Below are 14228 nucleotides of genomic sequence, written 5' to 3' on the forward strand. Positions count from 1 at the left end.
CAGCAGGATTTGGGGTCTCTCCCAGCAGCATTTGAGGTCTCTCCCAGCAGGATCTGGGGTCTCTCTCCCAGAGAGATTTGAGATCTCTCCCCCCAGGATCTGGGGTCTCTCCCAGAGGAGTTTGGGGTCTCTCCCAGCAGGATCTGGGGTCTCTCCCAGCAGGATCTGGGGTCTCTCCCAGAGGAATTTGGGGGTCTCCCCCAGAGGGATTTGGGGTCTCTCCCAGAGGAATTTGGGGTCTCACCCCTCCCTGCCCACGCACCGCTCCCGGGCCGTGTCCACGTGGAACGTCCTCTCGATCACCGTCGTCCACTGCATGCAGCGGATGACGAAGGTGTTGGGGCGCGGCCGCTCCGTCCTCATCAGCTGGCACTCTGCAACGGGGCAGAACCCCAAAAATGGGGCGAGAACCGGGCAGGGGGCCGGGCTGGGACCCCCAGCCCCCCGTGGCGAGGCCCTACCGGCCACGGAGAAGTTGTTGAGGGGGGGGGAGGCCGTGCTCGGGGCTCTCCGGCCGCTCCCGGTAGCCGACGAAGGAGCCGTCGCTCTTGAGCAGGAAATAGCGCGGGCGCCACGTCTTGATGTACTCGCCTGGGAGGGGGCAGGAAGGGGTTAACGGGGGTGGGGGGAGCGGGGAAATGGGGGAGATCCCCTGGGTCACAGCCACGATCCCAAATCCCACAAATTTCCTGTCCCATTCCCATCCCAAATCCCAAATCTCAACCACAAATCCCTCATCCCGGTCCCATCCTGAGAGCCCCAATCCCAAATTCTCCATCCCTACCCCGAATCCTAACCCCAAATCCCCCATCCCACACCCCCAATCCCAATCCCAAATTGCTCAAATCCCCCCATCCCATCCCAATCCCAAATCCCCCAAGTCCCCCAAATCCCCCATTCCCATCCCAATCCCAAATCTCAACCCCAAATCCCAAACCTCAACCCCAATCACAAATCCCTCAATCCAATCCCAAATCCTAACCCCAAATCCCCCATCCCACACCTCCAATCCCAAATCCCTCAATCCCAATCTCCATCCCATCCCCATCCCAATCCCAAATCCCCATCCCACACCCCCAATCCCTAATCCCAAACCCCCCAATCCCAAATTCCCCCTCCCAATCTCAATCCCATCGCAATCCCCGAAACCCCAAATCCCCCAATCTCAAATTCCCCCTCCCAATCTCAATCCCAAATCCCCCAAATCCCCCATCCCAAATCCCATCCCAATCCCAAATCCCCCATCCCAATCCCAAATCCTCCAATCCCAAATCCTCCAATCCCAAACCCCCCATCCCACACCCCAATCCCATCGCAATCCCCCAAACCCCAATCCCCAAATCCCCCAATCCCAAATCCCCCAATCCCACACCCCAATCCCAACCCAACCCCAAATCCCGGCCCAAGCCCCACCCCAGGCCCCAAGCCCCGCCCCCAGGGCCCAAGCCCCGCCCCCCGTGCCCAAGCCCCGCCCCCGGCTCACCCCTCTTGTGCAGCCAGCCCTCCTTGACCACCTGCACGTCACTCATGGTGGCCCCGCCCCCCCCGGGGACCCCCGGGGCCACCGGAGCCCCCCCGGGGCCCTGCGGGGCCGGGAGCACCTGCGGGGATCGATAACGGGATCGATAAGGGATCAATAACGGGATCGATAGTGGGATCGATAATGGGATCAATAATGGATCAATGGGATACATAACGGGATCGATAATGTGATCAATAGGGGATCGATAAGGGATCAATAAGGGATCAATAAAGGATGAATAAGGGATCAATAACGGGATTGATAACGGGATTGATAATGGACCAATGGGATACATAACGGGATCGATAACGCGATCAATAAGGGATCGATAAGGGATCAATAAGGGATCAATAAAGGATCAATAAGGGATCAATAACGGGATTGATAACGGGATTGATAATGGATCAATGGGATACATAACGGGATCGATAACGCGATCAATAAGGGATCGATAAGGGATCAATAAGGGGTCAATAAAGGATCAATAAGGGATCGATAACGGGATCGATGATAATGGGATTGATAATGGATCCATATGGGATCAATAACGGGATTGATAACGGGATCGATAACAGGGTTGACAATGGATCAATGGGATCGATAACGGGATCGACAATGGATCAATAGGATCAGTAACATAATTAATGGGATGAACAACGGGATTGATAACGGGATCGATAATGGACCAATGGGATCAATAACGGGGTGGATCCATGGGATTTTGGGATCTGTGGGGGTTTGGGGTGGATTTGTGGGATTTTGGGACCGATCCACGGGATTTTGGGGTTTTGAGATGAATCCATGGGATTTTGGGATGGATCTGTGGGGTTTTGGGACAGATCTGGAGGATTTTGGGACAGATCCGTGGGGTTTTGGGATCTGTGGGATTTTGGGAGCCATCGATGGGATTTTGGGATGGATCTGTGGGATTTTGGGGCAGATCTGTGGGGGTTTGGGATCTGTGGGATTTTGGGAGCCATGCATGGGATTTTGGGATGGATCTGTGGGATTTTGGGATGGATCTGTGGGATTTTGGGGCAGATCTGGAGGATTTTTGGGCAGATCCGTGGGGTTTTGGGACAGATCCGTGGGGTTTTGGGATCTGTGGGGTTTTGGGGCCCACGGATGGGATTTTGGGATGGATCTGTGGAATTTTGGGAGCCATGGATGGGATTTTGGGATGGATCTGTGGGATTTTGGGACAGATCTGGAGGATTTTGGGACAGATCCGTGGGGTTTTGGGGCAGATCCGTGGGGTTTTGGGATCCGTGGGATTTTGGGAGCCACGGATGGGATTTTGGGATGGATCTGTGGGGTTTTGGGACAGATCTGTGGGGTTTTGGGATCTGTGGGGTTTTGGGAGCCATGGATGGGATTTTGGGATGGATCTGTGGGATTTTGGGGTGGATCCCGGAGGATTTGGGGATTTGGGGATGGACGAGGACAGGGCAGACCCGGGGCTCGATTCCCCCTCGTTAACGACCCCAATTAATTCCAGCCGGAGCCCCCGCCTGTACCCGAGCGCCGGATCCGCGTCCGAGGGCAGCTCCCGGCGCCGGCTCCTCCTGGGGCCAGAAAATGGGGAGAAAACGGCCAAAATTGGGATTTGGGGAGGAAAATTCGGGAAATTTGGGAAGGAGCAGCGGCTCTGGGGGGGATCTGGGGAGGGGAAATTGGGGGAGGGGAAATTGGGGGAGGGGAAATTGGGGGGATTTTTGGGGGGAGGGAAAAGAGGGAAGGAATTTGGGGAGGGGAATTTTAGGGGGGGGAAATTGGGGAGGAAATCTTTGGGGGGGGGGGGGTCCCACGCCATTGCTGCTCCTCCCCGAGCAGGAAATTTGGGATTTTGCGGAGGAATTTGGGCCGGAATTTGGGGAGGGGTCCCATCCTGAGGGGCTGAGGGGGGGATTTGGGGAGGGGGGGACACACAGAGAGCGCCCCCAGGCCCTCTCCCCCCATTTCAGGAGTGGTTCGCTCCCCACAGGAGCGAACGGAACGGCAGCGGGCGGAACCACAGCGCGGTCGCGGGGGGGGGAAGCGCCGTTGTCCCCCCCGTGTCCCCGCATGTCCCCGCGTGTCCCCCCCTCCCCCCACGCGTGGTGCGGCCCCCCCACCCCCCCCTCACGACCAGGACGAGCCCATTCTCTCCCGCCAAAGTGGGGGGGGAGAGGGAGGAACGCGGCGCCCCCCTCCGGCGGCGCGCGGGTGGTGCGGCCCTCGCTGCCCCTCAAGGGAGCCGGGCGAGTCCATTGCGCGGCGCCGGGGGGGGAGGAGGAGCGGAACCACCCCCAAGGTCTCCTCTCACCTGTCATGGAGGCCGCAGGCCCGGCCGGGTCCGGCCGCTCCTCCCGGGACCCGCGCGGGGCTTTTTTAATTCCTCCCTTCCCCTGTCCCGGTTCCGTTCCGTCCCGGAAAGAGGAAAAATAAAATTTAAATTAAAACCAATTTTTAAAAAAGCGGCGGAAAAAGAAAAAGGGACCGAAAACAGCGCGGGGGGGGGGGGGGAGGGGGGGCCGTGAGGGGGAGACCCCCGCGCGCGCGCCTGCCCCGGGGGCGTGGCTATGACGTCACTGAGGGCGTGGTTACCCCGCGAGGGGCGGGGCGGAAGGGGCGGGGCCTCGCTCCCGCCTTAATTAAAGCTCATTTGCGTGCCTTTCAATAGATCTGCATAAATTAGCGTTTATTAACACTCACTCGTTTATTGCCCAAAAAAAGCTCCCGCGAGAAGCGGAAAAACCGCGAGAATTCACCCGAAGCGCAGTGAAATCCGGCCCTGGAATTTGGGGGGAAAAATCCCAAATTCGGGGAAAAAAAACACACAGGGGAGGGAAAAAAAATTCCGAAATTCAGAGGAAAAGCCAAAAAAAGTGGAGGGGAAAAATCCCAAAAATCGGGGAGAAAGCATAAAAGTGAAGAAAAAAATTCTCAATTTTGGGGAAAAAAATTCCCAAATTTCATTTTTTTTTTCTGATTAAAAACCTCCCCCACCTCAGCATTCCCCACCCCGAACTCATTTTGGGGATAAAAAGCAAATTTTTGGGGGTTTGTGGCCAAAGAGAGGAAGAAATTTTGGGGGAAATGAGGAATTTGGGGGGTTCTGGAGGCAAAAATCCACAAATTAAGGCAATTTTGGGGTGTTTTGAGCACCTGTGGTGGGGTTTGGGGAGGATTTGGGGGTTTTTTGGGAGGATTTGGGGGTTTTTTTGGGAAATTGCTCCCAAAATTCAGCCCAGGGATCATTTTTGGAAAAATTTTTTTATGAGTAAAACTTTTTGGGGTAAAAAAACCCAGAAAATGGGAATAAAAATCCAAAAAAAGGGGAATAAAAATCCGGGAAAATGGGAATAAAAATCCAGCTCTGGATGGGATTTTGTGTCTGCACCCCCAAATCTCCCAAAAAAAAAAAGAAATAAAAATCTGGGAAGGGGAAAATTGGGGGGAAAAAAGGAGATTTTGGTGCTGGTTTGGCCTTGGGATCTGCAGCCGGGATCCACCGGGGGTTTCCAGCAGGATCCCCGCAGGGATTTCTGGGGGATCCCCCCGGATCAATCCCAGCAGCATTCCCACTCCTGGGATCCCCTGGCATCCATCCCAGCAGGATCCCCTGGATTCCTGGGATCCACATCCCAGCAGGATCCCCAAATCTCGGGATCCCCGGGATCGCCGTTCCCGCTGTCAATCCCAGAAGATCCCAGTGGATCCAGCAGGATTCCCACTCCCAGGATCCCCAGGATCAATCCCAGTAGGCTCCCACGATCCTCAGGATCCCTGTTCCCATCGTCAGTCCCATCACCTCCTGTCAGCTCCCGGGGGGATCCCGGTGGATCCAGCAGGATCCCCACTCCCAGGATCCCTGGGATCCACCATTATCAGTCCCATCACCTCCCAGGTGGATCCCAGTGGATCCAGCAGAATTCCCTCTCCCTGGATCCCCAGGATCAGTCCCAGTAAGATCCCAGGTGGATCCCGCAGGATTCCCTCTCCCAGGATCCCCAGGATCAGTCCCAGCAGGATCCCAGGTGGATCCCACAGGATCCCCACTCCCTGGATCCCCAGGATCAGTCCCAGCAAGATCCCAGGTGGATCCCGCAGGATTCCCACTCCCAGGATCCCCAGGATCAGTCCCAGCAGGATCCCCGGGATCCCCGTTCCCGCCATCAGTCCCAGCAGCTCCCAGGGGGATCCCAGTGGATCCAGCAGGATCCCCGTTCCCACCATCAGTCCCATCAGCTCCCGGTGGATCCCGGGTGGATCCCAGTGGATTCAGCAGGATCCACACTCCCAGGATCCCCAGGATCAGTCCCAGCAGGATCCCCACGATCCCTGGGATCCCCATTTCTGCCGTCAGTCCCATCATCTCCCGGTGGATCCCGGGTGGATCCCAGTGGATTCAGCAGGATCCACACTCCCAGGATCCCCAGCATCAGTCCCACAGGATCCCCACGATCCCCGGGATCCCCATTCCCGCCGTCAGTCCCATCAGCTCCTGGTGGATCCCGGTGGATCCCAGTGGATCCCGGCGGATCCCTCAGTCGGGTTTGCGGCCCAGCCTGCGGAAGACGCTGCGGGGGCCGCAGGAGCTGCTGACCTGGCCGCAGCCCCAGGCGCCCCCCGAGCTGGACACGGCCCCGTCCTGCGCCGCCGCCGCCGTTCCGGAACATTCCCGACGCTTCTTCAGCACGCCGGCGTAGGGCAGCGCCTCGGGATCCGCCGGATCGCCCGCGGGGTCGGCCGCAGCGCCGGGATCGGGGCCCTCCGGGGCGGCCCCCAGGCGGCTGAACACCCCCGAGGGCTGCGGGGGAGGGGAGGGGCCCAAACTGAGGATTCCCGACTGGATCCCGGATCCTGCACCGGCCCTGGATCCCATCCTGCTCTGGATCCCATCCTCCTCTGGATCCCAGATCCCACCTCCCTGGATCCCATCCTGCTCTGGATCCCATCCTCCTCTGGATCCCGGATCCCACCTCTCTGGATTCTGATCCCTGGATTACAGATCCTTTTCCCCTGGATCTTTCCCTCCCTGGATCCTGATCCCTGGATCCTGGATCCCTCCTCCCCAGATCCCTCCCTCCCAGGATCCCCTCCCCCCCAGGATCCTGGATCCCTCCCTCCCTGGATCCCTCCCTCCCTGGATCCCGGATCCCTCCCTCCCTGGATCCCTCCTTCCCAGGATCCCGGATCCCTCCCTCCCTGGATCCCTCCTCCCCAGGATCCCTCCCTCCTGGATCCCAGATCCCTCCCCCCCAGGATCCCGGATCCCTCCCTCCCTGGATCCCTCCCCCCAGGATCCCGGATCCCTCCCTCCCTGGATCCCTCCCTCCCAGGATCCCAGATCCCTCCCCCCCCAGGATCCTGGATCCCTCCCTCCCAGGATCCCGGATCCCTCCCTCTCTGGATCCCTCCCTCCCTGGATCCTGGATCCCTCCCTCCCAGGATCCCGGATCCCTCCCTCCCAGGATCCCTCCCTCCCAGGACCCCTCCCTCCCTGGATCCCTCCCCCCCAGGATCCCGGATCCACCTCCCGCTCTCCCAGATTTCACCCATCAGATCCCACCTGGATCCAGCCCCTCCCCAGACCCCACCCCCACCCTGGATCCCCCCCCGGATCCCCCCGGATCCCCCCCTCACCTTGGCTCCGGCGGCTGCGGCCGCTTTGGCCTCGGCCCCGAGGCGCTCGAACACCGAGGGCCGGCCCAGGCCTGCGGAGTTTGGGGGAAAATGGGGAGATTTTGGGAAAAATGGGGAATTGGGAGAAATAGGAAGATTTTGGAGAGAAATGGGAATATTTTGGGGAGAAATGGGGATTTGGGGGGGAAAATGGGGAGATTTGTGGGGAAAATGGGGGATTTGAGAAAATATGGGGAGATTATGGGAAAAAATGGGGAGGTTTGGGGAAAATGGGGAGATTTGGGGAAAATAGGGGGGATTTGGGGGGAAAATGGGCGATTTGGGGAAAATGGGGGATTTGGGGGGGAAATGGGTGATTTGGGGGAAAATATGGGGAGATTTTGGGGGAAAATGGGGGATTTGGGGGAAATGGGGGGGATTTAGGATTCTCCCATTTTCCCAGGAAGAGAAACCCAGGATTGAGAAGGGGAAATTCAAGATCCAGGAGAAGAAATTGGGATCTGGGAGGAGAATCTTGGGATTCAGGAAGGAAATTGGGGAATCCCAGAGGGGAAATTGGGGGATTCCAGAGGAGAAATTCAGGATCCAGAAATAGAGAGCTCAGGATTCACCAAGGAACCCCGGGATCCACCAAAGAACCCTGGGATCCACCAGAGAACCTCGGGATCCACCAGGGGAATTTTGGGATCCACCAGGGAACCCCGGGATCAACTGGAGAACCCCAGGATCCCCCAGGAGAACCCCGGGGTCCACCAAGGAACCCCGAGATCGACCAAGGAACCCCAGGGACCCACCGGGGAGCCCCGTGACCCACCAGAGACCCCCAGGATCCACTGAAGACCCCCGTGATCCCGCCAGGATCCCCCCGTGCGTACCTCGGGCCGCCTGCAGGCGCAGGATCTGGCGGCTGCGGGCCGTGGTGCCCTTGGGCAGCGAGATCACGTACTTGCCCTCGGCCTCGGCCGTCACCCGGCGCCGCTTGGGCGGCACCGGCCGGCGCCGCGGGGCCCGATCCGCCTGCGGGAGGGAGAGGCAGCCGGGCAGCGGGGATCCGGGGGGATCCGGGGGGATCCGGGGGGATCTGCTCATCTCTGATTGGTTTGGGGGGATCCCAGGGCCCTCCAGCTCCCCCTGGATTGATCCCAGCCTCTCTGGATTAACCCCAGCTGCACCCAGATCCCTCTGGATCGATCCCAAATCCTCCTGATTCTTCTGGATCGATGCCAGCCCCACCCTGATCCCCCTGGATTGATCTCAGTTCCCCCTGGATCGATCCCAAATCCCCCCTGATCCCTCTGGATCAATCCTAGCTCCACCCTGATCCCTCTGGATCAATCCCAAATCCTCCCTGATGGCTGCAAATGGAAAAGGGATCTGAGGAGCGGGGATCTGGCGGGATCCAGGGGGGATCTGGGGGGGGCTGGAGGGGATCTGCTCATCTCTGATTGGTTTGGGGGGATCCCAGGGCCCTCCAGCTCCCCCTGGATTGATCCCAGCCTCTCTGGATTAACCCAGCTGCACCCAGATCCTTCTGGATCCATCCCAAATCCTCCCTGATTCTTCTGGATCGATGCCAGCCCCACCCTGATCCCCCTGGATTGATCTCAGTTCCCCCTGGATCGATCCCAAATCCCCCCTGATCCCTCTGGATCAATCCTAGCTCCACCCTGATCCCTCTGGATCAATCCAAATCCTCCCTGATGGCTGCAAATGGAAAAGGATCTGAGGAGCGGGGATCTGGCGGGATCCAGGGGGATCTGGGGGGGGCTGGAGGGGATCTGCTCATCTCTCATTGGTTTGGGGGATCCCAGGGCCCTCCAGCCCCCCTGGATTGATCCCAGCTTCTCTGGATTAACCCCAGCTGCACCAGATCCCTCTGGATCGATCCAAAATCCTCCCTGATTCTTCTGGATCGATCCCAGCCCCACCCTGATTCCTCTGGATTGATCTCAGTTCCCTCTGGATCGATCCCAGCTCCTCCCTGATCCCTCTGGATCGATCCCAAATCCTCCTGATCCCCCTGGATTAATCTCAGTTCTCTTTGGATCGATCCCAAATCCTCCCTGATTCTTCTGGATCGATCCCAGCCCCACCCTGATTCCTCTGGATTGATCTCAGTTCCCTCTGGATCGATCCCAGCTCCTCCCTGATCCCTCTGGATTGACCCCAGCCCCACCTGGGAAAATCCCTGTTTGGGATCCCCAGCCCCACATTGGATCCCCGAGGGATCCCCCTCTTTCTGGCAGACATTTTGCGTGGAGAAAGCCCGTTTGGGATCCCCCAGCCCCACAGTGGATCCCCGAGGATCCCCCACTTTCTGGCAGACATTTTGGTGGGAAAAGCCCCGTTTGGGATCCTGACCCGTCCTTACCGGCCTTGGCGGCGCCGTTGGGGACGGTGACGGAGATCCCGGCCTTGGCGGGGGCGTTGCGGGGGGCGCGGGGGGCGGGCTCCCAGCTCAGGCTGTTGGTGATCATCCTGCCGGCGGCCCCGCAGGGATCCCGGTGCTCCCGGTGCTCCCGCTCGTGATCCCAGTGCTCCGGTGCTCCCGCTCGTGATCCCGGTGATCCCGCTCATGATCCCGGTGATCCGGCTGGTCCCGCCGGGATCCCCCGGCAGCCTCGGGCTGCAGCGACTCCGAGGCCGCCCGGCACATTTCCTGTGGGGGATCCACGGGAACGGGGAGGGTTTGGGGGTTCCCGGATCCCCAGCGGATCCCAGTGGATTCCAGCGGATCCCAGGGGATCCCGTACCTGCCTGTGGACCACCTTGGCGTGGCGCAGGATGGCGATGACGTCGCCCACCACGGTGATGCCCAGCTCCTTCATCAGCTCCTTGGTCAGGTCCAGCAGCATGTTCTTGTGGATCCTGCGGGGGGAGAGGCTGGGATCCACCGGGATCCACCCAGGGATCCACTGGGATCCACCCCAGAGCCACTCAGAGTCCCTCAGTTCCACCTGGATCCACCCAGATTCCACTGAAATGTACCTAAATGTCCTTGGGACCCACCAGGATCCACTCAGGGATCCACCAGGATCCACCCCAGATCCACTCAGAGTCCCTCAGTTTCACCTGGACCCACCCAGATTCCCCTGGGATCCACCAGGATCCACCCCAGAGCCACTCAGGTTCCCTCAGTCCCACCTGGATCCCACTGAAATCCACCCAGATTTCCCTGGGATCCACCCGGATTTCCTTGGGATCCACCCCCCATTCCCAGGGGGTCGCTCCCCCCTATTTTTGGGAGTCTCTCCCCCCATTTCCAGGGGTCTCCCCCCTATTTTTGGGGGTCTCTCCCCCCCCATTCCCAGGGGTCTCTCCCCCCATTTCCAGGGGTCTCACCCCCATTCCTGGGAGTCGGTCCCCTCCAATTTCAGGGATCTCTCCCCCCCATTTTCGGGAGTCTCTCTCCCCCCCAATTTCGGGGGTCTCTCCCCATTCCCAGGGGTCTTTCCACCCTAATTCTGGGGGTCTCCCCCCCAATCCCAGGGGTGTCCCCCCCCATTTCCGGGGGTCTCTCCCCCCATTCCCGGGGATCTCTCTCCCCCATTTTTGGGGTCTCCCATCCCCATTCCCAGGGGTCTCTCCCCATTTTTGGGGGTCTCTCCCCCATTCCCCAGGCGTCTCTCTCCCCCATTCCCGGGGGTCTCTTCCCCCCATTTTTGGGGGTCTCCCACCCCATTCCCAGGGGTCTCTCTCCCTCATTCCAGGGGTCTCTCCCCCATTTTTGGGGGTCTCCCCCCCATTCCCAGGGGTCTCTCTCCCTCATTCCCAGGGGTCTCTCCCCCATTTTTGGGGGTCTCTCCCCCATTCCCAGGGGTCTCTCTCCCATTCCCAGGGGTCTCTCCCCCCCAATTTCGGGGGTCTCTCTCCCCATTCCCAGGAGTTTCTCTCCCCATTCCCGGGGGTCTCTCCCCCCCCATTCCCAGGGGTCTCTCTCCCCATTCCCAGGGGTCTCTCTCCCCATTTTTGGGGGTCTCTCCCCCATTCTCAGGGGTCTCTCCCCCCAATTTTTGGGGGTCTGTCTCCACAGTTCCAGAGATCTCTCCCCCATTCCCCAGGGGTCTCTCTCCCCATTCCCAGGGGTCCTCTCTCCCCATTTTTGGGGGTCTCCCCCCCATTTTTGGGGGTCTCTCTCCCCCTCCCCACCCTGTTGTCCACGAAGGCCACGGCGTAGCCCAGGGCGGGGCCGGGGGGGATCCCGGCGTCCTCGAAGAAACGGAGCCACTCCGAGGTGGCTGAAATGGGGGAAAAAAACGGGAAAAATGGGTAAAAATGGGAAAGAACGGGAAAAATGGGGGAAAACGTGGGGGGGAAATGGGAAAAAAATAGAGAAAAAAATGGAAAAATGAGAAAGAACAGGAAAAAATGGGAGGAAAAAAGGGAAAATGGAAAAAATAGGGAAAAAAATGGAAAAAAACGGGGAAAATGGGAAAGAACAGGAAAAAATGGGAAAGAACAGGAAAAATGGGGGGGAAAAAGGAAAAAAAGGGAAAAAATGGGAAAGAACAGAAAAATGAGGGAAAAAATGGAGGAAAATGGGAAAAAATAGGGAAAAAAGAGAGAAAAAAGGGAAAAATGGGAAAGAATGGGAAAAATGGGGGGAAAAAGGGAAAAAATAGGGGAAAAAAAGGGAAAAATGGGGAAAAATGGGAAAGAATGGAAAAATGGGTGGAAAAAGGGAAAAATAGGAAAAAAAAAGAGGAAAAAAGGGAAAAATGGGGAAAAACAGGAAAAAATGGAAAATGGGGAAAAAAATGGGGAAAATGGGAAAAAATAGGAAAAAGAGAGGAAAAAAAAGGAAAAAATGGGGAAAAATGGTTTTGGGGGAGTAGAAAAACGGGATTTTAGGGGAAAAGATGAGATTTAGGAGGGAAAAAGGGAATTTGGGGTGATAAAATGGGGGGTGGGGGAGGGAGGAGAAATGGGATGGGGGAGGGGAACGGGCTCAGGAGGGGGGAGGGGCAGCCCAGGGTCACTCCAGGGTCATTCCAGGCGTTCCAGCTGTTCCCGGATTAACGGGAATGGGGTGGGGGGGAGGTAGGGGGGAGGGGTTTGGGGAGGGATTTTGGGGGATTTTCAGGGGATTTTGGGGTTCCAGTCCTCAATTTTAAAAGTTTCCTGGAGATTTTTAAGGAATTTCGGGATTTTTGGGGAAATTTGGGGTGTTTTATAGACAGTTTTGGGGGAATTTTGGGGTGTTTCTGGAGAATTTCAAGGTTGTTTTGGGGAATTTTGGGTTGTTGGTACAGTGAACTTTGGGGAGTCTGGGATTTTGGAGAATTTCGGGTGTTTTACAGGGATTTGGGAGTTTTTTGGTGAATTTTGGGGTGTTTTACAAGAAAATTTTGAATTTTGGGGGGTAATTTTGGGTGGTTTGGGGGGTGTTTGGGCGAAGTTTGGGGTTTCTGGGGTGGTTTGGGGGGATTTGGGGGGAATTTTGGGGTGTTTCACAGGGTTTTTGGGGTGTTTTGGGGGTTGTTTTTGGGTCCATCCCTCACCCATGGCGCCGAGCTGGGTTTGGCAGAGCCGGATCAGGCAGGAGCAGCCTGGGGGGGAGATCGGGGGGGGTTTAAGGGGCTGCCCCAGAGACCCCCAGACCCCTCAGATCCCCCCCAAAACCTCCCCCAGACCCCTCAGATTCCCCCCAAAACCTCCCCCAGACCCCTCAGATCCCCCCCAAACCTCCCCCAGACCCCTCAGATCCCCCCACAAAAGCCCCCCTGAACCCCTCAAATCCCCCCCAAAACCTCCCCCAGACCCCTCAGATTCCCCCAAAACCTCCCCTGACCCCTCAGATCCCCCCAGACCCCTCCTCAATCTCCCTTTCCCCTCAGACCCCCCCCATTTCCCTCCTCCTGAACCCCCTAAACACCCCAGACCCCCCAAAACCCCCCAGACCCCTCCTCAATCTCCCTTTCCCCCTCAGACCCCTCCTCATTTTCTCTCCTCCTGTTCCCCCAGACCCCCCCTGACCCCCCAGACCCTTCCTGACGCCCCCTTTCCCCTCAGACCCCTCCCAATTTTCCCTTTCCCCTCCCATTCCCCCCTCAGACCCCCCAAACCCCTCAGACCCCTCCCCATTTCCCCTCCTCCCGTTCCCCCCTCAGATCCCTCAGACCCCTTTTCCCCTCAGACCCCTCCCCATTTTCCCCTTTCCACTCACGTTCCCCCCCTCACCCCTCAGACCCCCCAAACCCCCTCAGACCCCTCCCCATTTTCCCTCCTCCCGTCCCCTCCTCAGACCCCCCCAAACCCCTCAGACCCCTCCCCATTTTCCCTCCTCCCGTTCCTCCCTCAGACTCCCCAAACCCCTCAGACCCTCCCCATTTTCCCTCCTCCCCGTTCCCCCCTCATCCCCCAAACCCCTCGGACCCCTCCCCATTTCCCTTCTCCCGTTCCCCCCTCAGATCCCTCAGACCCCTTTTCCCCTCAGACCCCTCCCCATTTCCCTTCTCCCGTTCCCCCCTCAGATCCCTCAGACCCTTTTCCCCTCAGACCCCCTCCCCATTTTCCCTTTCCCCTCCCGTTCCCCCCTCACCCCTCAGACCCCCCAAACCCCTCAGACCCCTCCCCATTTCCCCTCCTCCCCGTTCCCCCCTCAGACCCCCCAAACCCCTCAGACCCCCTCCCCATTTCCCCTCCTCCCGTTCCCCCCTCAGACCCCCCAAACCCCCTCAGACCCCTCCCCATTTTCCCTCCTCCCGTTCCCCCTCAGACCCCCCTGCCCCTCCCCACCGCCCCCCTCACCTCCCCTCGCCCCATCCCGGGGCCCCTCACGGGACGCGCCGGAAGTGACGTCACGCCCCGCGCGCGCGCGCCGCCGGAGGGGGCGGGGCCGGGCGGAGGAGGAGGAGGGCGCCCCCCAGCGGACGGAGCGTGAGGGCGGCGCTGGACGGTACCAAGGGGAAGGGGGGGGACGGGGGGGGAGCGCCCGCGAAACGGCCCCGAAACTGCCCCAAAACCGCCTAAAACCTGCCCAAAACGCCCCGAAACGGCCCCAAAACTGTTCCGAAACCTGCCCCTAAACTGCCCGAAACGGCCCCGAAACTGCCCCCTAAAACCTGCCCCAACACCG

The 14228-nt window shown here is 58.9% G+C and overlaps 3 protein-coding genes across 3 annotated transcripts; all 3 read right to left on the reverse strand.

The window, feature by feature from the left end:
• Positions 1–244: 244 nt before the first annotated feature.
• Positions 245–5737, reverse strand: LOC311166201 (RAC-beta serine/threonine-protein kinase-like; the record flags this gene model as incomplete). The annotated part of the gene is made up of 5 exons (XM_084227670.1): positions 3828–5737; positions 3040–3087; positions 1484–1601; positions 462–591; positions 245–374 (listed from the first exon to the last, which is right to left on the reverse strand). Coding segments are annotated over exons 3-5 (306 nt in total), but the record flags the coding sequence as incomplete, so codon positions are not given.
• Positions 5738–5909: 172 nt separating this feature from the next.
• On the reverse strand, positions 5910–8239 carry LOC311166199 (uncharacterized protein C19orf47 homolog; the record flags this gene model as incomplete). The annotated part of the gene is made up of 3 exons (XM_084227668.1): positions 5910–6314; positions 7151–7221; positions 8026–8239. The coding sequence occupies 3 exons, from the start codon at positions 8237–8239 to the stop codon at positions 6051–6053; spliced, it is 549 nt and encodes a 182-aa protein (XP_084083794.1). The 3' UTR covers positions 5910–6050.
• On the reverse strand, positions 8027–13979 carry LOC311166200 (uncharacterized protein C19orf47 homolog). Its single transcript, XM_084227669.1, has 6 exons — positions 13901–13979; positions 12652–12699; positions 11300–11388; positions 9904–10017; positions 9522–9809; positions 8027–8167 (listed from the first exon to the last, which is right to left on the reverse strand). Exons 2-5 carry the CDS (start codon positions 12653–12655, stop codon positions 9624–9626), a joined length of 393 nt encoding a protein of 130 aa, XP_084083795.1. The 5' UTR covers positions 12656–12699; positions 13901–13979; the 3' UTR covers positions 8027–8167; positions 9522–9623.
• Positions 13980–14228: the final 249 nt, after the last annotated feature.

This window comes from Fringilla coelebs (genome assembly GCF_963513975.1).
Source record: "Fringilla coelebs genome assembly, contig: SCAFFOLD_478, whole genome shotgun sequence".
NCBI classification, from domain to species: Eukaryota; Metazoa; Chordata; class Aves; order Passeriformes; family Fringillidae; genus Fringilla; species Fringilla coelebs.

Excerpts from the sequence above, each read along its gene's own strand:
- LOC311166200 (XM_084227669.1), bottom strand. Across the intron at positions 10,018-11,299 it reads TGGCCTTCGTGGACAACAGG|ATCCACAAGAACATGCTGCT; the intron begins GTGGGGAGGGGG and ends TCCCCCCGCAGG. Across the intron at positions 9,810-9,903 it reads CCAAGGTGGTCCACAGGCAG|GAAATGTGCCGGGCGGCCTC; the intron begins GTACGGGATCCC and ends GATCCCCCACAG.